Source organism: Sphaeramia orbicularis, chromosome 4 (assembly GCF_902148855.1).
Source record: "Sphaeramia orbicularis chromosome 4, fSphaOr1.1, whole genome shotgun sequence".
Classification (NCBI taxonomy): Eukaryota; Metazoa; Chordata; class Actinopteri; order Kurtiformes; family Apogonidae; genus Sphaeramia; species Sphaeramia orbicularis.
The window spans coordinates 45,358,617-45,384,658 of NC_043960.1; the positions used below are offsets into that span (position 1 = coordinate 45,358,617).

At 39.2% G+C, this 26,042-nt stretch overlaps 1 protein-coding gene across 2 annotated transcripts; it reads left to right on the forward strand.

The window, feature by feature from the left end:
* Positions 1-2,655: 2,655 nt before the first annotated feature.
* Positions 2,656-24,012, forward strand: LOC115418401 (alpha-N-acetylgalactosaminide alpha-2,6-sialyltransferase 5-like). 2 transcript variants are annotated; one of them, XM_030132869.1, is made up of 5 exons: positions 2,656-2,813; positions 4,264-4,467; positions 19,222-19,631; positions 20,835-20,942; positions 23,372-24,012. In XM_030132869.1, the coding sequence occupies exons 1-5, from the start codon at positions 2,793-2,795 to the stop codon at positions 23,607-23,609; spliced, it is 981 nt and encodes a 326-aa protein (XP_029988729.1). In that variant the 5' UTR covers positions 2,656-2,792; the 3' UTR covers positions 23,610-24,012. The 2 variants fall into 2 exon arrangements, with proteins under 2 accessions (XP_029988729.1, XP_029988728.1); XM_030132868.1 differs by lacking the exon at positions 2,656-2,813 and adding an exon at positions 3,601-3,736.
* The last annotated feature ends 2,030 nt before the right edge of the window (positions 24,013-26,042 follow it).

Genomic DNA, 26,042 nt, shown 5'->3' on the forward strand with positions numbered 1-26,042 from the left:
CATCTACTGACGACTGCAATGCACTATCTTCAGGTCCTATGTCATCATCAACGGATTTATATTCTTTACTCCTGCTTTCACTTACAGTTTCCATCCAAGTCTCAGTTTCTTCAATAAACTGTCTAATATTTTGTAACTTATGATATATCCAAATGCTTTTGTCTACCTCCTTTTCTTCTTCAGACATAAGATCTCCCATTTTCTTAGGGGAAATCGTTGTGCATGAATTCTTGCACCTTATGCAAATTGTGATCATCACACATCAAGTTCTGAATGTCATTCATTTTGCCATGTATTTCAGCTAATATTCTTCGCCGCGTGCCAATAAGCCTTTGCAGTTTATCTTCCAATGCTCTTTCAGTTAGCCAAATAACTCTTTTCTTTTCCTTTTTTGCAGCATCTGCAGCATCAACTCTGTCATCTTCAGCCATCTTAATGTTAAAGCGATGAGTAAATTGCGTGCAAATGCGTAAAACTTTCTTCTTATACCATGTGTGTCACAACTTGTTAAATACACAGCATCTTCTATGGCGTATAATAACAGGAGCCATCTTAAGTGCATGCAGTGAAACAGTAGCTACTTTATGGCAAAACTCAGTCTCTTTACCATTTCCTTGGTTTTTCCTTCACGTCGGGAGTGTCCATAACATCACAGTGCTGTCTTCTTAGAACCGAATTCCCCTCCGTATCCAGCCGGAGCCTTAATTATTACCTCCGCCAAGGAATGGTGGAAGAAATAATTGTCGGGGTCTGTCTGTTTGTCCGTCAGCCAGACAACTCAAAAAGTTATGGATGGATTTGGAGGAAATTTGCAGGAAATGTTGATATTGACACAAGGAACAAATGATTACATTTTGGTGGTGATGGGGGGCGGGGGGGTAGCAGACGGATTTTGATGTCATTTTCAGGAAATGTTGGTGCTGGCACAAGGAACAAATGATTACATTTTGTAGGAGGTGGGAGGGCTGATCTGCCTTGGTCTGCACCAGTGGCATCACTAGGCCTATTTTAGGGGGCTTAAGCCCCCCAAAATATTCTTAAGCCTCCCCTAAATAAATTGGTGCTTTTTATTAATTTTTTTTTTTTTTTTTTTTTTTTTACAAAAAAGTTCTGGCAAATTCAATATAATGTGGACTGAATATGAGTTTAAATAAAAAATCATATAACCTGTCATTATTAACTTAAATATGATCATAAATCTGTGTCTATGTATATAATATAGAAACCCACATATTCATGTTTATCACAAATGCCACAGAGTGAATATTTGTGTTTTTCGCCTGTGGATATAGGTTTGTAAACAGAAGAGCAGCGCTTACTTCTGGTCGAGCGTCTTCCGCACCAGACCCAGTCATGTGATCACATTTTACAATGACTTGGTTCTTGGCCTGTGGAACAGCAAACCTTTGGAGGCACCAGATTGGAACCAGTTAAGCACTGGCTCTAGCACCGGCTCCGAACTAGCACCAGGTTCTTTTTGGTGGAAAATGGGGTATGTATTGAGACATGAACTTACTTTCCTCCATGCCATGGACAGCACATTATTCCATATCATATTCACACAGTACTAAATCCCATTTAGAAGGCATAAGCTTTTAGAAATAGGGCAAAAGTGGCCTAAAGTTCAATATGGTTTTTTATCCTTTAATAGGCCTAAAAAGCTGAGACACAGTATAATAGACAGCTGTAGTCAACTGAGCCTTCTCCTCAGTTTGCATTCACTGATTTTGGAGCAAAGTTGATCATTGTTCATCCTTAATCATTAATATTATACATCATAGGTTTAAGGTGCATCTGGCGAAATGGCTGATATAGTGGTGGGATTGTATGTCAGTGGAACTTGTACATAGATCATGGTTGGATTATCACACATTCTTGTTATTTACGCTTTTATGGAAAATCTTGGTGGTGATGGGGGGGGTCTGCCTTGGCAGAGTGCTTTTCTAGTTAAGTAACCAATTATCCATAGTCCAGCGAAAAGTTTTTTTTCTACTTAATGTAGGGATTTTCCGTTTGTTTCCAAAAACCATGTATGAGTCAAATGACAAGACTATAATCCGTTCCAAAATTTACAAAAAAAAAAAAAAGGTTAACTTACTACGGAAGCCGAGAACAATGTACATCATGTCAGACGGTAGAAAAAACCATATACTCATAAACTCTCTTTTTCTTTACTACTGAGAGGTCATGCAACACACATACGAGGGCCGTTCAATAAGTTCATGGCCTCACCCAGAACAGAACACAGACTGATAATTTATATTTTATTTTTCAACATAATCTCCATTTACAGCAATGCACTTGGTCCATCGATGTTCAAGCATCACTATCCCATCATGAAAGAATGTAACATCCTGTATTATAACAATCAGTATTTCTGGGTGAGGCCATGAACTTATTGAACGGCCCTCGTACACAGTGAAGGTGCATTAAATAGCAACAGAGAAAATCAGAAATTTGCAACTTCACACAAATAAACTTTTAAACATTAATTCTTGTTAGGCATCAGACTTTGGCTCTTACAAAAACCTTTCATTACAAAGATACAGGAAAAAAAACAACCTCATTGAGTCCTTTTTTTTTTTTTTTTTTTTCCAAGTCTGCATTTTAAGTTTACACCCTTCAAATTACAGCTGCACAACCGGTTGCCAAATGGAAGGTAAAGAGATTGTTGCTCAGCATGTCTTAGCTGCTTTACAGGTTTAGTGATAGGAAATTGTAATTAAAGATAGACACACAAGGGGAAGCTAAAGGTTCTGACTTCTTTCAGCTTATGGACTTTTGTTGCTGACATGGTCTCACAGCGTCTAAAGGTAATGACAAAAGTTCTAAATATGTCTGTGCTGTGACAGTGGGAGAATTAATAGCTTTGTAAGTCTTGGTTTTCTGGTTGTTGGTTTTCTGCTTTAAAAACATATCTCATTTAAGTTGAATGTCACTCAAAATTAGTTTCTATACGAAATAAAATGTAGCTTATTTATTTATTTATTCACTCATTCATTTATTTATTTTTGGATATGTCAGTTACATTACAATTCATACAATTACTACAAAAACAACGACATTGAATCCAGGCTGAGGCTTCTCATTGTTTTCTCACATGGCTTAACTTGGCAGGATCATCTAAACAAAGAAAATGTTGGTTTTGTCCACCTTAGCCACGTCAAATCAAAAGGTTGTTTCTTATACAGTCCCGTACAAACCCGATCATAAACATTATTGTTATTATTATTTTTTTAAATTCGCCTTATGATGTAAAATCAATTTGTCCGACGCCCTAAATTACTTCCAGACTTACAAACATTATACAGATAACTCAGTTCTCATGACTACTTAATACTGTGAAGAGGGTATTTTTAAGACAAGCTGTGTGCGTCGTAAATGCTTGTGGAATTTCACCAACATGCTGAAGGACACATGTTGACCACTATTAAAAAAATACAAATCCCAAACTCCTGAACCGTCGTTTGGACCGTGATGCGGAGGTTACCTGGGATATTGAGTGGTTTAGGACCATGAGGACCGCAGTGTTGCGTTAGGGGCGTCCCTGTGGAGGAGAGCATGGGAGAGGAGTAGTGGAGCGGCGGCTGTTCCAGAGCTGTGCGCGCTCATCCCGGTGATGCCGCCGCCGCTCAAACGGTGCATGCGGACATGAGAGAGGGAGCTGTGGCCCCGGTAGGATGACGGCTCGGTCCGCTCTGGGAGACGAGGGGAAATGAAGATGAAGATAAGAGCGGTAATTATGGATGAGACCGGCTGGAAACATGTCTGGGATGCTCTTTTGTGCGTGCGCTTTTAGGGGGTTTGTCGCTCAGAAGTGAGTGGATAGGCTGCGCTGGCACATCTCTTCTGTCCTAATTTGACTTTGGGATACCTTATGTACGAGCTGTAACAATTGAAAATAAGAGAGTCTGAAGTTGAATGCAATCATCGATGCAAAATGGAATTCAGCTGCCTTAATGCTATTTTGTGCCGCTGTCTTAAACATGCGCTGCTGTCCTGTTGACAGCATGTTGAATGGCACAGCTGACATTTCATTTTCAGTCTAGCATGAAGAAGCGCAGCTGGTATTACTGTTTTTTTCTCCCTCTGTTTTGAATGCTGACATTTAATTAGCAGAAATGTTTTGACTAAAAATATTGCACTAGTGCTGACCCATATGGTTGTGGAGTATTTTACATAGCCTATAGAGAGAGCATATATGTAGCATTTATGGTTTTAACTTTTAACGTTTTCCATTTTTTTCCCCCTTAAACTCTGCAGTACCAATGGGTTGCAAGCATCACCGCTGTTGCCGTGGTTACCACTTTGTTGGTGTACAGAGGCAGCTTTGGTTACAGATCATATATGCCATCTCCATCATCCTCATCGTCGTCTGCCCAGCATTCTGTTGGTCCTGTTCCAACTGTGAAAAAGCAAAAGATCCACGCACCCCTTGTGGGCTACACAGGTCTCCTGGATCAAAAGGTAAATACAAAGTGAATCTGTCTGTCTGTCTGTCTGCCTGTCTGTCTGCTTGCATCACAGACGAAAATGACTTTTCTACTCAGCCTGGTTTGAAAGTGAGAGTTAAATCCGTTCAATGTGAAGAGAATAAGTAAGACAGATGAAGAGAACCGAAGGTGAGAGAAAACAATAAAACATTCTCCTACAACCTCAAACACCAGCGCTAAACAGACCTGGGTTCAGTCTACATTAAGGAGGAAATAGAGTACATTTTGCAAATGTGCAGTACAGTACAGTAAAGAGGAAATAGAATACATTTTGTAAATGTCAAGGCAGATAAAAAGAAGTGGCTGGTGATTTTGTGTATTTTAGAGGAGCCACACAGTATCAGCAAAGACACAACTGAAAAGGATAGCAGTATTACTAAACTGGAGGAAAAAAAAACAGTAGGAAATATTCAACAGCAAATGAAGTCACACAGTGTATTTGGACTTATCTGGCATCAGTTATGTGTATCTGTCAAGCACCAACCCCCTCAGTAGTATATTATTTGTGACACTTTTTTGCATACATGTTTAACACAGTCTGCACCTGATTTGTATTCTCCCGCCATCCAGGTAAAGCAGAGAGTCTAGCATGTAAATGTAGAGTTCAGGCACATACTTGAAATGGCTTTTGAAGCTTCAGGCATTGCCTCAGTGGAGGGGAGACTTGGAAAAAAATCTCTGGTATGTGTTTGATTCGTGTACTGAATTATGCCCTCAGCTGCTCACATGGCTGACTCTGATGTCTAGTTTGTAGTAATGTTACAGATAAACTCTAAATGTGTCAGATGGAATGTAGGAATCATTCCTACCATAACTCTCTGAATAAAATGCAAATAGGCAACTGTAATAATAACAAAATAATCACAAAAGCTGAACCTGCTGTATGACTAAATCCTCTCAGTAGTTTTCTCCATTTCTTAATTTATAATTTATGTGTCCATCATAAAATATTGAGCAACAAAAGCACTTAAAACAGGACATTTTTATCACAGAATGGCTGCTTAACTTATCAGAGCTGTAATTGCTGTTTAAGTCAATGTTACTGGAATGCAGAGGCCGATCCTGCAGACCCAGTGCAGTGTTACAGACAGATCATTCTGATAGACAGATCAGTCAGGCAGTGGGGTGTCTGCCTTCAGTAACAAAGATTTGTGCTGGAGCACAGCAGAGTGAAAAGGACATTTTGTTGCTCAGGCAGCATTGTGAAACTGTGAAGGGGCTTGTGTAAGAAACACAGTGAGGGTTATAAGTGACTAATGATCGCTGACGGCTTGAGAGTGACGTGGGTTTGGAGAGAGCTTTGAACTGAATGAGGCTCACTGAAGTCTCTGGTGTAAACCAAGATCTAAAGTGGAGTGTTCTTCTGAAATGACATTATGAGAGCCTTTTACAGCCAAACGATGTCACATGCATGTCCAGACATTAGAGGCAGCTGCTTCACATTAGTGTCAGAGGTGTTGGGTTTTTTTTTTCTTTTTTGCAATGAAGGCACTTTATTATTCGCAGTCTCCCTGACCATCCACCTTCTGGCTTGACAGCTGACAAAGGATTGATGATGAATCTACACTGTGACATTTTTATACTGCTTAGTGTCACTCTACCCCCCTCCTCTAATCCCATGGGGGCTCCTGGCTCTGCTGCTGTACTTTTTCCAAAGAGCTGTGGAAATGACTAACCAGAGCAGACCTACTGTAAGATCTGGGGAGTGGGTGGATCTGTCTGCACAGTTTACTTTGGGGTCATCTGAGGTCCTCTGCGAATCTCGGCTTTGGCACAAGTGTGCAGACACACACACGCATACACACAGAATTCACAATCCCATGTAAATGCAGCAGTGACAGACACATGGTTAAATTTTTATGTACTCATCAGAGCTCAGAATATTAGAAAATGTGTGGAGTGCTATCTAATATGGCTGCTGGATCCCAGTTTATGGCTTACAGTAAGTTAAGTGCATATTTTATTTACCCAGGCTGTAGTTTCACTGAGGCGTGTGGTGGACTGTGATTACTTTGCCCATCGATGTCTTACCAAAAGATGTTAAAAATATTTGTATTATAGTGCTGGGCAGAATTGCCAAAAATATGTATCACAGTATTGTTTATGATTGATTTTATGGTAAATCACAATACTTCTCTTTTTTAAAATTATTATTCTGGCCTGTTTTAGTGCAAGGAATATACATAAATATTTAATTACCAAGGGTTTACTTCAGTATCAGTAAGATATTTATTGTGCCAAGTGTAACGTAGTAAATACAGAAGTTAAAATACATTTCTAAATAACTTTATCATATTTTCCTTTTGAAAACCAAATTGTGCCACAAATACAATGTAGTTGTGGTCAAGTAATTATTGTGTTATAAAGTTAGAACTTCTATTACTTTGAAGTTCTTTCTAAAACTGTTAACCCTTTAAACCCTAAGCCTAAGATGGTCTGTGTGGACTTTTTTCTTTTTGTGACTATAAAAGGTTAGAAAATATGTTGTGACTGAGTCTTTTTGGCCATTTTTCCAGAGCACTTGGAACTTTCAAAATGTGGCAGTCATTTACAATTTACTGCATGTTATAATACTGCTAAAAAGGCCTCTTCTCCAGCTTCTAGTACAAGTGTGAGTGAAATTATCGGAATGACCCAATAAAGACTACAAAGCGCAATGTCTCAGGATTCAGAAACGTTGGAATTTTTCTAATTGCACAAACAGTGAAAGAGTTACAGCCATCCAAAATGCATGTGCGCAGGGTGTGTCAGCGATAACGTGACAGGTTTTAAAGAGTTAAGTCAGTTTTTTTTCCAGGAGTCATTCTGGTCTCATTTGTTTTTATTTGGACCTTCTGGTATGTCTGTTTATGGTGTATCTTTAAATGACTCCTCAAATAAGTTTTCATGGAGCTTTTCCTCTGTCGGTATGAGCTCAACTCATCTTAACTTGACTTGGCTAAGTTTTGACACCAGTGCGCAGGTAAAGTACTCCCTCATCGCAGCTGGTTGTTATTGTGATGCAGTGTAAACATACTATGATGTCATCCTCAGTGCAATTGCAACTTGACAGAGTTACCGTATGTTGTTATATAATGCTGTGATTCCACTACGTGGTACCAGCTCGACTCGATTCGACTCAACCTTTTTGCATTTCCATTACATAAAAGAATCTGGAATCTGGTACCCGGTCCAGTTTTTTTCATACTTGCTTGGCCAAGGTTTCAAAATGGGTGAAGAGATAGTAAAATGTGACATGTAAACACTGCAGACCACTGACTGGTCAGAGTTGTCTCTGCATCATTGTGTCATCAATGTGCAACCATTAGAAAAAAAAAAAATAGATTGGTTGGTCGAGGAGGTTCAGACATTTCTGTTCTTGGTGGCTGATGACAAGACTCAGTGTGAGTTTGATGGGGCAACATGGAACGAGAAAATTTATCAGCAAATCTCTGAGCAGACATCACATAAGTTATGCACAGTGTTGCTATAACAACCAGGCACTCTAAAGTTGTTAGTATCCTGTAATGGAAATGGCCTCCAGGAATAGTATCTGGTACTCAAGTCAATTCGAGTCGAGCCAGTACCACCTAGAGGAAACATGGCATAAGTTATATTGAGATTTTTTTTCAGGTGAGAATACAGTTATCAAGATTTCAAGTCTGATATTGATTATTAAGATAGAGCCAACTTGAAGAGGAGCTTAGTTTTCATAGATTTTCCCACTAGCTAGGCATTGATGTACCTTATTGCAACATAATGAAAAACACTCATGTTGACATAGTAATGATTTGGGCTCAAACAATCTGTGATCGAAATTATTTTAAGTCACTTTTAGTATTGCATTAATTCATTCGGAAACTTGGCGAACTGATAATGGAAGTCTACCTGACTGTCTGGCTGGTCCCTGCTCTCACACAGTGGAAACTCCCAAAAAGCTGCATCTTGTCAGGATGACTTGAGCTGATACCATCACTGGAAAGTGACATTTGACATCCGCAGTGTTGGCCTTTAATTGACACCACACTCACCTGTCATATCGTACTGTCAGAGCTTGTGTTTATTGAATGAAATATATTTTTCTCCTGACAGCTTTACATTTGAACTTTAGAAAGTTTCAAAAATAATCACATGATTTGTTAGACAAATATGTGATAAAGTCGCCCACAGCACCCACATGGCGAAGAACCAGAAGAACTGCTTTTGAAAGAGTGACACTGTTGTTCTCTTTGCTTCCCAAATACCATCTATGGTTTAATAGCATTGCTAGTCATAAACAGTTTTATGTAATTTGCTGCTTTTTGAGGTCTTACTATACTACAATATGATACTACACTGTTGCCCATGAAGTTGGAATATAATATTTTGACCTCTTCTCATGAAATAATTGTGACAATGTGATTTATTCTTGATTGATCAATTGTAACTAGGACTCAGTATGTGATCATTACACCTGGTCAAAGGTGATTGCTGATATATATAAATAGGAATCAACCGAGGAATGTGTCTGACAACAAAATTATTACAACTTATGGGCAACAGTGTATATGAAAAAGACATGAGAACTTAAAAGTGGTGTATCTTATAACACAGTTTTATCCCAATAATAGCAAAGTTCTGGAGGACATCTTTCATCAACTGAACTCCTCCTCCTGCTGTTTGGACATCCTGCTCACGGGTTTTCTTAAAAAGGTCTAAAACATTTTGGAGTCAGATCTGTTACAGATTGTGAACTCGTCTTTAATGTCAGGTGTTTTCCCAGAGCCATTGAAAACCGCTGTAATTAAACCTCTGCTAAAAACAGACAATCTAGACAAGACACAAATGAACCACTACAGTGCGATCTCCAATCTTCCATTTTTAAGTAAGATAATTGAACTGTTTTTCATCAGCTAAAGGACTTTTTAACTCAACACAACTGCTATGATGTCTTCCAGTCAGGTTTTAGACAGCACCACAGCACTGTAACTGCTCTGACCAAAGTGATGAATGACATCTGTTTGAATCCAGACAATGGAAACATGTCAGTGTTAGTTTTACTGGATCTTAGTGCTGCGTTTGATACAGTCAACCACATTATATTACTGAAACGACTGGAGAACTGGTTGGGTCCGTCTGGCCCCGTACTAAACTGGTTCAAGACATACTTAGAGAACAGGAAGTACTCTGTCTCATTATGTAACTTTACATCTGAGCGAACAAGAATTACATGTGGGGTTCCCCAAGGCTCCATCCTGGGGCCTCTTCAGTTTAACATCTACATGCTCCCACTGGCGCAGGTTATCAAGAACAACGATATTAGTTACCATAGCTATGCAGATGACACACAGATCTATATCACAATGTCACCTGGAGACCAAAGCCCTGTACGGGCTCTCGGTAAATGCATTGAGGAGATTAATGACCGGATGTGCCACAACTTTCTTCTGCTGAACAAAAATAAAACTGAGGTAATTGTCTTTGGAGTCAAGAGAAATGACTGCAGGTCACCACAGAGCTTCAGTCCATACACCTACAAACCATCAACCAGGCCAGGAATCTGGGTGTAGTGATGGACTCAGACCTAAGTTTTGAAAAACACATTAGGACAGTCACAAAATCAGCCTATCACCTTAAGAACATCTCAAGAATAAAAGATCTGATGTCCCAGCAGGGCCTGGAAAAACTAGTCCATGCCTTCATCTTCAGTTGGCTTGATTATTATAGCAGTGTCTTTACAGGTCTACCTAAAACATCAATTAGACAACTGCAGCTCATTCAGAACTTCTGCTGCTAGAGTCCTCACTAAGACCAAAAAAGGGGACCATATTAGTCCAACTCTGAGGTCCTTACACTGGCTGCCTGTCCATCAGAGGATAGCCTTTAAAGTTCTGTTGCTGGTCTATAAAGCTCTGAATGGTTTAGGACCAAAATACATCAGTGACCTCCTGACCCAGTATGAACCTACCAGACCACTCAGGTCATCTGGATCTGGTCTGTTGTCAGTTCCCAGAGTCAGAACCAGACATGAAGAAGCCTGCCTTGCCTTGCCTATCATTTCATCTGGTATTTTGCAGATGGAATAACAGTGACAAACTATACAAAATAATAAGATCAAGTTTTGCAAATGACACCTCATGTTTCCTTCTGTTCGGAGTTTGATAAATGACAGTGATTGAGGACACTTGTTTTTACATTCAGTTGTTGAAATCTTTGCTGAGAAAATCACTTTTTCTTCAGTTTTCTCTGTTTTTGATATAATGACCCTCAGCTTTAATCTGAGCTTTTATGAACATCCACATTATCAGCGAATTAAATATAGGAAAATACCAAATTTAAAAAAAAAAAAAAAGCAAAATACAGAGCATAATATTGTAATAAATGTCAGTGTTGGGAGAAATGTGTTACAAAGTAATGCATTACAGTAACTGATTACTTTTTTCTATAACACAGTAGTGTAAGGCATTACTAATCAATTTTCAGAAATATTGTACTCGGTACATGTTCTATAACGCTTGCGTTGCAACACATTTTTCGCCCATAATTTAATTGCTCAAATGAAAAAACACAACTCTAAAAAACCCAGCAAGATTGTGAGACCTTAAGGAATCAAAAATACATCAGGAAAGTTCTATTTCCTGTTGGTGTTCAGCCAGTGAGTGAAGATGGCAGAAGACAGTACATTTTATTTATTTATTTATTTATTTATTAGGGACAGTGCATATTAATGAACATCTACAATAAATGCAGCTGTAAATATGCCAGATTGTAGCAGCAGGGCTAATTTCCGTCTGTAGCCCCTATTGTCCACATGGATGTATGCTCATTTTACAAACCCTAACCTTGCTTTACAGAAGCTAGTTAGCATGATCCCTGTGACCATCAGTGACAAGATAAGCTAACATTTCTAAGACTAGTTAGAATTCTTTATCGATTGCAAATCCATCTACCAGCATCCTGGGCCCCTGTTTGAACATGTCAAATGTTGAAAAAATGCAAGAGTTCTTGCTGGGATTCAAACATCATAGACTGTAACATTACTTACTTAGCTATCCATCCACGTGTGTGTGTGTGTGTGTGTGTGTGTGTGTGTGTGTGTGTGGGGGGGGGGGGTTCTACTGCACATGTGCCATTTATGACAAGTGTCTGTATGTAACTTGTACAGCATTGATAAATGGTGTTGAATCACTTAAGGAAGAATGAAGTTAAATGAAGAGAAAAATCATTTGGTAAGTGACATAGAAGCAGCACTGGGTCTTCATGGGTTAATGAGACATTGACCTTAGAAGAACTGTCAGCAGAATTCGTCCACATTAGTTGTGATTTTTATAATCACAAAGCCTGGGAGACATTGGTGATTCTTTCAAGAAGCATTTTGTGCTGCTGGGAATTTGTGATTGGTTTTATAACCAACACCCTTTCTTGCTGTGACAGCCTTTGTGTGGTACTGTAATGTATATTAGTCTGAAGTATGTAACTGCATAGGAGCAACTCAAACTAACCTGCAGTTTCTATAAAGAAAATCAGCCACATTCTCAGGAAACATATTGCCATTATCAGGTTGGGCATGTACCGTTATCAGTTAAAGATGATGAATGTACTGTACCTAAATGGGATTTATTTTTGGTCCTAAAGAAATAGCACTCTTTTGCATCTGTGAAAGCTATACCTACTGATGTGGCATTTCTCACAGCACTTAGTAAAAGTTTGAACATGAATGACCCGCTTCCCTCCAGAGCCCCGCCCGCTCATCCCAAGTCGTCAGAAATCGACGCATGGTCGGAGCCCTTTAGCGGCACTATTTGACGCAGGGGGTACCCCTTCTGTGTCGAATTTTGATGTGGAGGGCAGCCTGATAGAACTGCATGTAAATCCCTCAGTGTCGTTGCGCTCTGACGCTCTCCTCCTCTTACCTGATGCGTGTGGTGGAAGTGGAGGTGGAGGCAGAGGTCCGGTCCACTTCAGCGTGTTCGTGGACCCCTCCCTCAGTAATCAGATACATTATCCACCTGCCGCAGCTCCTGTTTCATCAGTAGACCCAGTATTTAAGGGTCTGGTCTGTACAGTGCTGGGTCAGTGTCTTCAGCTGATGAGGTGCCCGGGCGATCGGCACGCGCACTGTGAACGCACGGCCTCCACAAATTTTCCGTGGACATTTGAGGTTTCATAGTCCATATATTTATCATCCTACATAATCCTACACTGTGTGACACCAAGTACATGTACCTGTATGAGTCTCACGGTCATAAAAGCTGAGCTTTGTGCAGACCTGTCTGTTTAGTCCAGTACATCAGACTTCCGGACTTTTATCTCCATCCTTCATTCATCGGACTCCTGTTTGTTCCCCTTAGTTGTTGTTTCTGTTAATAAATCCGTTTTTTCCCTTCCACATGTGCATTTCAGTCCTATCCAAACACATCCTTAGACAGTGGACTGTGGTCAGTGACAGGAGAAGCAGCGCGAGTGCAGATTCAGAGGTACACATATTGGATGCTGGACGGCCGTAATGGATTGGATGCTGGATAGCTGTAATGAACGATTGACAGGAGGCTCAGTCAGGTTCGGCCAATTATTTCATTCGGACCGAATAAAATGATTGGTCAGAATTTTATCAGAAATATGAGCAATATATGAGAATTAAGCATTTTTGAGTTTCAAAACCTGGTGGATTTCTGTTACATTTTAGTTTGACACACACTTATTAGGAGCATTTTAAGATGACAAAAGAAAAGTGTAAAAATGCCACATCATACGGTATAGCTTTAATCAATAGACAGATGCACACCTCCTCTAACCTTTGCCGTTCCCATTATCTCTGCCTGAGCTTTAGTAAATGAAGAAAAAAGAAGCCAGGTGCCATGATTACTTCACCGTTATTCTCTCAAACTGAGAACACAACTGGTGCAGGATTGCATGACATTGGAGTGGCTTAATGATTTTGTAAATCAGCAGGAGGTTTAAAGTGTAACAGTTGGCATCCAACATCAACAAAAAGTAACCAGTTCACATCCTCATACTCTTTGTCTGTTGAACAGGTATTACATCTAGTTCTGGCACTCAGCTGAGTCAGTAGCCTAATTCTGTGGACTGAAGGTGTACAGTTACCATAAAGATAAAGATCAACATCTAAATAATTAATGCATCTCTAAGCAACATCAGCCAAATCTTTACCCTGTATCACCTGTTTTCTGTGTTAACAATGTTGCCCAAACATCTTTTCCCCTGTTAAAACTGACAAATATTCACAGGCAAATTCATAATGTATAAAATGTGACAGAGGCAAATGCTGGAATAAATACATGTCCTGACCATTTTTACTGCCATATTACCTTTCATAGATAAACCACACATTTTTGAATGGATTTTAAATGTACATTTCACAAATTACAACTTAGTTTTACACATTATTGAAAACATACTTACAAACTTAATTACACAAAATGAATACATTTAGACTGAATTATAAGGCCAGTGAACATAATAGGAGCGTTCAGTGCATTGAAAAGCAGGCTTTTTGCTGAAAGTGTGTTAAAATGCACATTTATTTGGCAACCTAAACAATATTGTGCAATGTACCTTTTTGATCATGACCCACACTTTGGGAATGGATGTTTTACACAAGGGGCAAGGACTTGAGCTCCAAAGTAAAGCCTATGTTGAAGTATTTTTAAGATGTAACACCACTGGCAACCACTGGGGTTAGTTCCAAATAATGGACTTAAATTCTCTAAAAATATTAAGTCCATCTTTTTTTTTTTCCCCAAGAGTCACCGGTCACAGGTTTTTTTATTTGGACCCTCTAATAAGTGTTTCAGTGGTCCATCTATAAAATCTGCAATGAGTAAGATCTTACATTGAATAGAAGGCTTTGATTTTTACTGTGTCAACATAGGTTCCACTCACCGGACAGTCAAACAGTTAAAGTTACATATTACACTATTCTTGATATATTTGGCTACTTTACAAAGGTGTAGGGTAGCATTTAGCATTAACTCAATCATGACTCATCAAGCTACTGCAACCCTCTCCAAATTTTCAAACTTTGGTCAAATCTGGCTCCACAAAGCCAGCATGGCAAATCATAACCAACTAACTTCAAAATGGCAGATCATAAACCAACAGGTAACAGCTTGTCTGTCCACCAATTATATAAAATCTACAGTATTATATTGAAGGTTCAGTGTGTAATGTTCAGGGATATCTAGTGGTGAAGTTGGACTTTGGTGGTCCCTAAAACAATGACCCTCGAGCTAGTGTTTGTTTCGTCCATTTTGGACCTTTTAGTTAAGGGAATATTAACTCAAACAGTGGGTTATGGTACAGCATCTTACCAAAGGATGCCACCTGCTATAAAACTGAAGGAAGTAGAGTTTCATCTAGAGTTACTGTAGCAACACGGCAATACAACATAGCAAACTCCACAGACTCCATGAACAGTATCCTGCTTCCTCTGTAGACGTCTGTATTGGTCATAGGTAACTAAAACAGGATTTTCTTTTGCATGTAATTGTACACCAATTACAACAGAATGATTAAACCCTCATAAATCTTATATATTAGACCTTTAAATCTATAATCTTTTTCTTCTTTGCTTGTGACTTCTCTCTGACCCGAAAACATTTTCATTTTTTCTTTTTTCTCTCCTTGTGAGTTTATTACCTACTTTTCTGAAAGTGAATGGGGCTCAAGCAGAGGCTGGAGGATTGGAGGCACAGTGGAAGGTCTGGTGCAATATTAGAAACTGACTGATGGGGATTGCACTGAAAGCAATTATTATCCCGGGTTCCCCTGGGAAGTATATAAACAGGATCACACTGATGAGTCTGGAGTTGGTGTGTGGGCTGTAATTGACTGGAGCTGAACTGGAGCCCCGGTGCTAACTGTGTCTTCTGCTGGTTCTAATGCTATGGCTCTTTTAAATCTATCACATGAAGTTCAATAAAGGTTGAACTAACCATCTTCTTAGATTCTCTTAATTCAGGAAAGTGTGAGGCTTACAAGGTTGTAAATCATTGATAAAGGGAGACAAGCTGCATGATACAATGTAGACTATATGTGGAGTCAGGTGTATTCAAGTGCTAGTTAGGTTAGAAATTAAAGCACTATTAATTCAAGGCTTATTACGTGCAAAAGGGAACTGTATAACATTTGTAGATTTATTCAGTCACTACATCCACTGTAGCCTGCCCCTCTGAAATATTCTGCACCTGATACTGATAGCTCCTCTTAGCTGTGAGCATATAAGTGGCTATTTCCAAGCATCATCGAGCTGTCAGAAGCTCTGGGAGATGATACTGGGAACATCAGGATCACTTTCAAGGACATTTTTATTATTTCACAGACACTCGAAGTGACACCACCAGCCATGCAACCTTCAGTCGTCTTACACATTCCCAAACTTTTCAAATGATTAAAAGTTGTCGGGGTGTAATTGTCTTGACAGAGCCAAAGGGAAAATGCACTCTGTGTGTTGTATATAAAAGAAGAAACAACACAAAGACTGTGATTCTTCCCAGGGAAGGTGTTTGTGTAGTGAAGCACGTAATTCGCTCCAGCCAATCTGCTATAGCGAACACACATCTACAGGAAATAGTTTCTTTTTGGGCAATGTGCTGGAGAGTGAAAATACTTGTTCTTTGATGCACAGAGACTATGAGGATGTGCGCTTGTGTGTATAGAGAGAATTATAACAAGGTTTGATTCTCCATGTTTTTTCGACAGTTGCAGAGTCTTGTCTGAGAAAACGTGATTGTATTACAAATCTGTGGCCACATCAAACTCTACACAAAGATTTAAAGACATCCCCAGATGCCACACGGAGAGACAACCACACACACACTCACACACTAGGCAATCATTCAGTGTGGGGTCACAGAGATAGTGGGAGACTATTATAAATATAGCAGTGGGAGCAGCACAGCCTTTGGCGCTGGTAATATCACCTGTATGCACACACAGTCACTCACTAACACACACTCACAGACACACACACACCTACACGCACACACACACACACACACACACACACACAGATTCCCACCTCAGAACCTGATGGAGTGTGAAGCTCAGAGCACAGTTCAGAATGCCAATGTAGCTCTCTATTAAGGCTGAGAATAATTCATGTGAAGAGTCTCAAGGTTGTTGCTGTCCGATCATTCAATCCTAGCTTGCCTTTTTTTAACTCTGAAAACCCAGATGGACACAAAACATGAATATCTGGTAAATATCAACCAACACAACACCCCTACAATAAGCCTTGACAGATCTTTTGCACATAGATCCTTTGATTGGACTGAACTGCAGCATGATGTGATATGCCTTCCTCCTTTACTAAAAATGAACATGTTAACAGATTTGACAGAATAAATATACCGACTTACATGTATGCATAATTTTCCTATAAATGAAAATACCTCTGCCCTCCTGTCAACCATGCTAATCTGCAGTAGATTTGCATAAATGTGGAAACTTGACAAAATAAACCATCTTGTCTATCTCCATAATCCTGTTGCTGTTTCATGCGAGTCCTTTGTGGATGTCGATGACGGAATACTCAAGATATTAAAGGTTAAGATACAAACTTTAATTTGTATGGGTCCTATCCAAAAACTACCTTAACCTGATTAAGTCTAAAACATTTAAGCTTGAGAATATCATCTGCATCATCTGCTTTGCAACTTGTGTCTGACCTTTTTCCTTTGTGTGTGTGTGTGTGTGTGTGTGTGTGTTGTACAGAACACTGTACAACAGGGACAGTGTTATTTTCTCTTGGCAGCCTGATTTTAAGGTCAAACCAAAATAGACTGACTTTGATGCTTACAGGTTACAGATTAATCCGTTTTGCCTGTTAATTGGAACATGTTTTGACCGTATTTGAAAATTGACATTTACAGACGTCTTGCTGTGTGTAATCATTGATCTTAAATCAGTGGCATTATGGCATACATGCAATCAATCAATCAAATTTTATTTATATAACGCTAAATCATAACAAAAGTTCTCATGACACTTTGCATATAGAGCCCATGGAAACCAGACTCTCAATGGCTAAATAATATGCCTATATACGTACACATATTACAAGGGTTCCCACACATGGGAACCCCTGATCCCACTTAAGTAACAGCTGGAAAGTTTGCTGTGACATTTCAGTAGGAAAACTAGGGGCCATTTCTGATAGCTTAATGCACTAATTACGATTAGCATCTCTTTTTAAAACACTACATGTTGATGAAGCAGCACAAAGAAATACCATAGACCACATGCAGTATATACACAGATAGATTTGACTTTTTCATGATGTAATATGTCTGTTAGTGCTAAAACTCTTGAGCAGCCACTTTTACCACCAGTTAAATACTGTATAATGCTATACAATGTAAATGTTCAGTCCAGCTGTAGGTCAATTTTGTCAGCTTTACTGGAGACAGGTGGCCTTAGTAAAAGTTTATCAACGTCAGAATTGTGATTTTTACAGGCCTAACTGAAAGCATTAATAATACATATGTACCATCCAACAGAAATGGATACAGATATAATAATCAGATAAATATAAAATTAAAAAAAATATATATAAAAAAATAAACATAATCAGAATTTGTCAATGTGAATTTCTATTCAGCATTTAAGGGCTGTTGGTGGTTTTACATTTGAGCACTGACTTCACTTAGGAGTTGTGGTCCTTGTTCTTTACTCATGCATTTCTATAACTTCTTCCATCATATTATTATGAACAATATTCCTTTCTCATTAGGACACAATTATGGTTTCTCAGGTTTTTAATGTTCTGTTTTTTAGTACCCCGCCCCCAAAGGGGAGGTAAGGGGTATTGTTTTTGGTTCAGTTTGTTTCTTTGTTTGTTAACACTCTAGCAGCAAAACTGTTGGTTGAATTCATACCAAATTAGGTTTATACATTGCCAGTGACCCAGAATAGATCTGGTTACATTTTCGGAGCAGTAGGTCAAAGTAAAAAAAAAAAATGGAATTTTTAAAATCTTTTTTTTTCCCATTTACTTATCATGGGTGAAATTTCACATGTCTGTAGCAGTAAAACTATTGGTTGAATTCATACCAAATTGGGTTTATAGATTACCCGTGACCCAGAATAGATCTGGTTATGTTTTGGGAAAATTAAGTCAAAGATCACATTTTTTATGAATTTTTAAAATCTTTTTTCTTCTCCCCTTTAATGGGTGAAATTTCAAATGTCTATATAAACATCAATTTTGTTTCAATTTACTTAAAACTTGGCACATATATAGAGACAATTGATATGCTGACATATGCACATGCATAGACATGATGACATCAGCTGGATGGATGCCAAAATAAGCTACAATGCGTGCGAGGGCTGGGGTTTGTTGTGCCTGGCACCTCTTGTTATGACTTGGCGAAGGTAATGTTTTCATCGGGGTTTGTCTGTTTGTTTGTTTCTTTGTTTGTTTGTCTGTTAGCAAGATAACTCAAAAGTTATGGACAGATTTTCAGGAAATTTTCAGGAAATGTTGATACTGGCACAAGGAACCAATGATTAAATTTTGGTGGTGATTGAGGGGGGGGGGTGTGATCTGCCTTGGTGGAGGTCTGCACTCTCCAAGTGCTTTTCTAGTTCTTCATATTTTGAGAATGATATAAAATGTGAGCATTTTGTAGGTTTTTGAAGCATACTGATGATGAATGCTGGATCCCTGGGAATCGTTGCCTGGCAACCCAGGAGACTGCACGCTCTGATTAAAAATTCAATGACCTCTGACCTTTTGCCTCTGCAGCCTCTGAAGATGCACTGCAGGACTTGTGCCCTTGTGACCAGCTCTGGTCAACTAATTGGAGGCAAGAGGGGTGAAGAAATTGACCAGTCTGAGTGCGTCATCCGCACAAACAATGCCCCCGTCGTAGGCTATCAGCAGGATGTCGGCAATCGCACAACCCTTCGCATTGTAGCTCATTCCAGCCTGTACAGGGTGCTTTTCAGGAGACAGGAGATGGTCATCTCAAGCCAGAACACGGTGTTCATCTTCTGGGGACCGAACTCCAGCATGCGACGAGATGGAAAAGGCCATGTTTACAACAAACTGCGGCTACTAAAGGACCAACTGCCCAAACTCAAAGTCTACACGGTTACTCCGATCAATATGCTGAAGTTTGATGAACTATTTAAAAACGAAACAGGGATTGACCGGTAAATGTTTTAGGGTCATATTTTGCTAAACCCACTTTTATTAGTCTTTGGTACATTTATTTGTGTATTTAGACCCTAATAGTTCAAAAGGTTTGAAGTTGAACCCTCCAGGTGCTGCATAGCTATCTTTATATTCATTCCAGCAAAAATTGAGTGGATTTCTACAACCTGTTTTTAATTCCTTCTTAATTTGTTACATCTATAACAAGTTATGTCATGACATTTGCTCATATAAGGTCAAGACTTCTGACGAACATTTCTCCGAGTATGACATAATTGTTTGTCAGCAGCAGCAGTTGTAGTAGAAACTGAAAATATGTCCAAACTTTGAGCCGATTACCTAAAATGTTCAGTTTTTGGTTGTATTAACAAACTCAAGTGGCTGAATGCGACAGAGCACACAGTCAACAACCTGGAGGGGGTGGGGCGTGAAGTGGCTCATTTGCATTTAAAGGGCCAGCGCTCAAAATGACCTCTCTCATGTTATTACTCAAAAACAGGGTTGAAGATGGACCTGTGGAGTTGAATTAATGAAGAATTCAGACCCAAGCATAGAATTTACAGTTTATGTAGACCACAGGGAAATGTTTTAAAATGCATAATTCCATTTAAAAAAAGCAAAATATCCCTCCTTTAATAAGTCCTTTGTGGGATTATGTGTGGAATCGCATGAATATATTCAACTACTTTAAAATACAAGAAATCCGTGAGCACTCTGGAAATCTAGACATAGAAAATTCTGCACAGTGAACATGACTTACCGCATATCTGTGCAAAAATGGTCAACTAAAATAGAGCTCACAGCAAAACAACCATCTCAACAAGATTTTTTTTTTTTTTTTTTTTTTTTACATGAATCAGATTTTTCATAAAACATTCATGTGAGTGGTAAGACCACACCTTAGTCACCTTAGTCTCCATCTACCCATAGTCATTAACTTAAAGTATTACTTCTCTCTAAAATATGAGCCTCTGTCTGTCTATTTGTCAGAGTCTATTTGTTGCTGGTCTCTCAGTCTACTCTTACCCTTAAATTGTATTTACCTCTCCTAAAAAAAAATATGAATCATCAGATAAAATCTCAGAGCAACTGCTTTAGGGTTCTAAGTTTGTCAATATCCTGGAAAATGCAGCTGCTCTTCATATATTTACACTGCTCGAGTATGGATTTACTAAAAATGGTAACGCTCTCTCGTCTTCCAGAAGGGGTTCCAACTCCTGGCTGAGCACAGGCTGGTTCAGCATGGTCATAGCTATGGAGGTGTGTGACCAGATCAACGTGTTTGGCATGGTGCCTCCTGACTTCTGCAGGTAGGCTGAGATTCTTTTGTAATGTACATGAACTGCATTTTCAACACTGTACTTGGGGCCAGTTTTGCTCAGTCAGAGGGTGCATGCAAAATATGTTCTGTCATTATAATTACAGGCTGGATAATTATGGACAGCGCCTCTGTGCGTTTTCACAGGTTTGAGGACTGACTCCCATTTGGAGCTTCAAGATAGGTGTCATTGTGTTGATATGTAAGGAGGAAGTTGGAGCTGGGGAGGGGTGAACCTGACCACCTTGCTAATGCTAGCTCAATAAAAACACTAATAACAATAACATGATGATGTTAGTCAGATTACTTCTACTACTACGAGTGCTGCTTCTTTCGGGTGCTCCCTTTTAGGGGCCACCACATCAAATTGTGTGCTTCCATCTGTCCCTGTCCTTTGCATCTTTTCACACAGCAACTACCTCTTCCATTCAACTTTTCTTTGGTCTTCCTCTTTGCCTCCTGTCTGGTTAGCTCCATCTTCATCAACCTTCTACCAATGCTTTCACTATTCCTTCACTATGCACGTCCAAACCATCACAGTCTGGCCTCTCTCACTTTGTCCCCAAATGTCCAACCTGAGCTGTCCTTCAGAAGTGCGCGTTCCTAATCTCATCTATCCTTGTCATTCCCCAAAGAAAATCTCAACATTGTAATTTGCATGGTTAATTTGGCCAAAGTTTTATGCCCTTCCTAACGCACTCTCTCCATTTATCCAGGTTTGCGACTAGCACCAGCACCACCAGACCACAACTAGAACTGGATTGTGACAATGTTTTTTGTGAGCATTTTGTTCACATAAGACAAAATTAAGTAATTTCAAATACTTTATAAATGTTAACATATAAGATAAGATTAGACTTTATTTATCTCTCTGTGGGGAAATTACAAAGTTAACAGCAGCAACATACAACAAGCAAGTGCAGAGAAAGGACAGGTACAGAAACCACAAACAAGTGAAAAATTGAATATAAAGAGAAAAATAAGAAATTGGATATTTATATAAATATAGAATTACAATTACAATTAAATATTATTTACACACTGTGATACATATTGAGTTGTGTGTGAACAGTAAATTCAGCATTGCTTAATACAATATTTTTTTTATTCAATCCATTATGGTGGTATCCAGAAGTAAAATTACAAAATGTATCCAAATATATATGAACCCGACTGTATAATCACATTAATTAAATCTATTTGGCCTAAGTAGCAGGTTATCTACCTAATCAAATTTGACTACAATGACACATTGGCTAATGTAGCTATACTGAGAGTTATGCTAACAAGCCTGGTATTGGAGTTAAACACCAGTAAACTTCATGACAAATCTACAGAACTGCCTCTCTGGAAACAAGTTTTATTCATTAAACAGGAGCTCCAGATGTGTGACTTAACCAACCTAGCTGTCAGTCAAAGCCAATATGGTGGACACAGACAGAAGTGACACTCATAGCGGCCACACGCTTAATTATGTGTTACTGTAGACCATAATATGTAATATAATTGAAACTGGCAATATGTATAAAAATTCTCTCCTAGTACAGTTGTCTTGGAGATGGAAATTAGTGAAAGAGACCAACACCACTTTTTATGAGGCTGTATGTATGACACTAAAATCGCTGTAACATTTTTTGCTCTCTGTAGCCTCCATTTTTATCTGTTAAATTATATTTTAGACACCATCAAACTGCTTTATCTTTGATACTTAAATTTTCTCTTTGTCACCTTGTGTTTGAGTGAGGAGGGTAAATAGTGCATGAAGGGGTAAGATACTCTTTTGGCTGTTGGATGCTGTGATTTACTCTGTGCTGACAGCATGGCTGTGTTTCTGTGTAAAAGTCTTGTCTAGTGCATCTTTAATGATGTCTTCAACCAGTGATGACAATGTTCTTATGGTTACTAGCCTTTTGCCGTACAGCTAAACCTGTGGATGACTGTGGTTCTTTTTATTAATGAAGATATTTATGTTGAGCTTTTTGATTAAATTACTAAACAACCTATAAATAGTATGTGGCAAAGCAAAGTGCACTTTCATGTGCCTTCATACAGTGAAAATCAGCTTTGAAACAGAGGAATAGAAATAGTTTGAGTCTTTTCATTTAAATCTACAAAATCATCACGACTGTCTGACACACTGTGATATTCAGAGAGAAACCAGACTGAAGTGAAAAGTCCTTCACTGTGTTTGGTGTGACCGTAGGTATTAGAGGAATAATACAGAGAATAATGAACACATCTGTAAGCGCTGATTCTTCTGATCTGTTTCTCTTTGTTCTTGTCTCCATTTCTGTCCTACTGTGTCTGGCTTTCACCCCCCCTCATCTCATAATTATCCCTGTACTGCTTCTCCATTGCTCCTTCCTCCCTCTTTGACTTCTCTATCCTTTTCATGTTTTGCTTCTCTCTGTTCTTGTGTAGATCCTCATCGCGTCGCTCCATGCCGTATCATTACTATGAGCCCTCTGGGACAAACGACTGCTCTCTGTTTCTGGCCCATGAGAGGAGCCGACGTGGGAGGCACCGCTTCATTATTGAGAAGCGGGTGTTTGCAAAGTGGGCTCAAACCCACGACATCCGCTTTTACCAGCCAGAGTGGGACCCCAAAGCCGTCGTCCGCATGAACAGCTCGTCCTCTTCCATTCCAGCTGGACCCTGAGACTCACTCCAGAGACAATGAGAGACAGTGTGGAATATGTGAGTGGACAGTTTCCAGCAAGCAGATTCCCTCACTGGCCTCCATGAGACGGCAGAAGGACGGAGCAAGCTGCTGTTGTGGCTGTTGGCCGACTGCTTAAGCAGCTTGGCAGAATTGGATCACTGTATAATAGAGCAAAAAGCCTCAATATTATGGAAGTGTGACTATAACGGGATGAATTTCATACAGTTATTACCACTGCAATACGTGCACAATGATTGGTTCATTTCTATGTGAAGGAAAAATGCTTTTTTGGTAATGTGATTGTTGAAATAAACTGTGGAAGACTATGAAATGTAGCTCAAAAGCACTGTTATTTTTCAATGTAAGAAAAATAATGTGAACAATTTAAAATGAAATGGTCTAAAAAAAAAAGAGAAGAAATGAGTCAGTCATACAAAAATAAGTTTGATATCAGATTTGTACTCCTGAAGACAGAAACAGCACTTGAGTGAACACCTGAAAAGTGTTTTAAAGTAACTACAAACCTATTTTCAGAAAAATTTGGCCATTTTCTAAAATGCACAATGTAATAAAATGAAATCGCGTAAATATACACAACACTTTTAATTGGTGTGTTATCTGTGCGCATTAGAAGATTTCCACGTGTATGTTCATGCCACATCAAATACCACGCACTGAGGGTTTGGGTTAAGGTTAGGGTTAGGGGTTACGGATGTCTGAACCGGAGATCTTGGTGTAAATTGACACTTGATCAAATGGCACGTGAAAAAAATACAAAAGGATGAAAATGCGTACGTATAGTACGCCAAATGCCATAAGATCTGGTGTGACATACAACGCGATTTCATGAAATCAGTCTCAAAATGCAATACAATCTTAAGTATGTTATTCATTCATTTGCTCAAGATGTCTCACTTATAAAACCATGAAGTGAGACTCCACCAAAGAATCCACCAAAGTGGTTGTCATTCCTAAATGGTGAATGTAATATTTTTGTTAAATGTCTTTAATCAACGCTGAAAGTCCACAATTCAGTGACATTTTGTTTCATTTCAGATCCACAGTAATGGTGATGCAGAGGCAAAATGACAAAATTTGTATTACTGCCCAAATACTTGTGGCTCATAAAGGCTCAGGAAGACCACTGTCATTAACAGTCCATCACTGCATCCAGAAATACAAAATGAAACTATGTCACTGGTGTCTGAAATGTAAACACACATCTGGAGGTTTATGTGTAACTGAGCAATGTCCAGTTAGTAGGACTTAATGCATTACAATGAAGAAAATTGTAATCATTGAAAAAATAGCATTGGTATGAATAAAGCTCTTTGGGTATCTTAAGGTCAAAGTTTTCCCCGTCATGCAGTAACAGTGTTGATGCTGATGCTTACTGCGAATGCATCATGAAGACGTGTTGACCAAAACACATCCAGACTAGATCCACAAACGTGAGAGATGATATGATTTTGTTCTGTAGTTCACTAACAGATGGTCTCTGAAAAACCCAGCCAGCCCATGTGGTGGATACTTGAGGCCATGATTTGTCCCGTTATTAAAGCCAAATGTCAGAACAAGCCCTCAAAGGCACTGCCTGGACTACAAACCGAGTCAGCCACCGGAGTACTGATACAAGCGATTACATCAAAGTCAGCCCTGACCTGTGCGTCTGTTTCAGCCTCTTCAGCGTACAGAGAGCTGGTTGTTAGCAAAGGGATTATACTGAGGGATCCCACTGTATCTCTGGGGGTGGCGAGAACACATGGACTATGGCAGAACTGGTTGTTATTGTGCATTGAGGGCTTGTAAAAAGTCAGTGACAGCTGCCTGTTGGTATGTTCATTCAAATTTCAAGATTAAAACCCACACTCAGGTGGAATATTAATGTGATAAAGCTCTTAGGTGCGCTTCATTCACATGGTGTCATGCTAAGTACACTGGCTGCTCCTGAGATCCAGGCAGTGCTGCTCTGCAAACCAATTACCGGCGCTTCAGGTAGAAAGGTTGGATTGTAAAAGCTTCAGAGGACAAGCTGGCTGCAAATGAGCCTGCTGTCGTTATCTTTAACACATGCTCGGGGCAACATCATCATTTTCATTGACCTTTGAAATTAAAAGAAAAGGACAAACAACGATAGCGAGGGGCCTGGAACCGAAGAGGACGGGCATTTGACATCAAGTTGGAGTCTTTATGTTTATGATTTGTTGTATGAATTTCTGTGTGTCTACAGCTATACATTGACACAGTGATTTAAGTTTGTCCAATATTTAAGCAGCTGTAACTTTATAGCTCTTTAATGTAAATGCATACATGGCTATTTACTTGTTATAATGACGTAGAAAATACCCAAGATACTAAAGAGTTGCGCTGCTTCTTAAAAAGAACATTTTTAATGCGACAGTCCTGCAGCCCACTCTAATTGAAGACTTC

Coding starts and splice junctions, on each gene's coding strand:
- LOC115418401 (XM_030132869.1), top strand. CDS start 2,793: ATGGTCTCACAGCGTCTAAAG. Junction 2,814..4,263: donor TGGTCTCACAGCGTCTAAAG/GTAATGACAAAA, acceptor TAAACTCTGCAG/TACCAATGGGTTGCAAGCAT. Junction 19,632..20,834: donor AACGAAACAGGGATTGACCG/GTAAATGTTTTA, acceptor CTCGTCTTCCAG/AAGGGGTTCCAACTCCTGGC.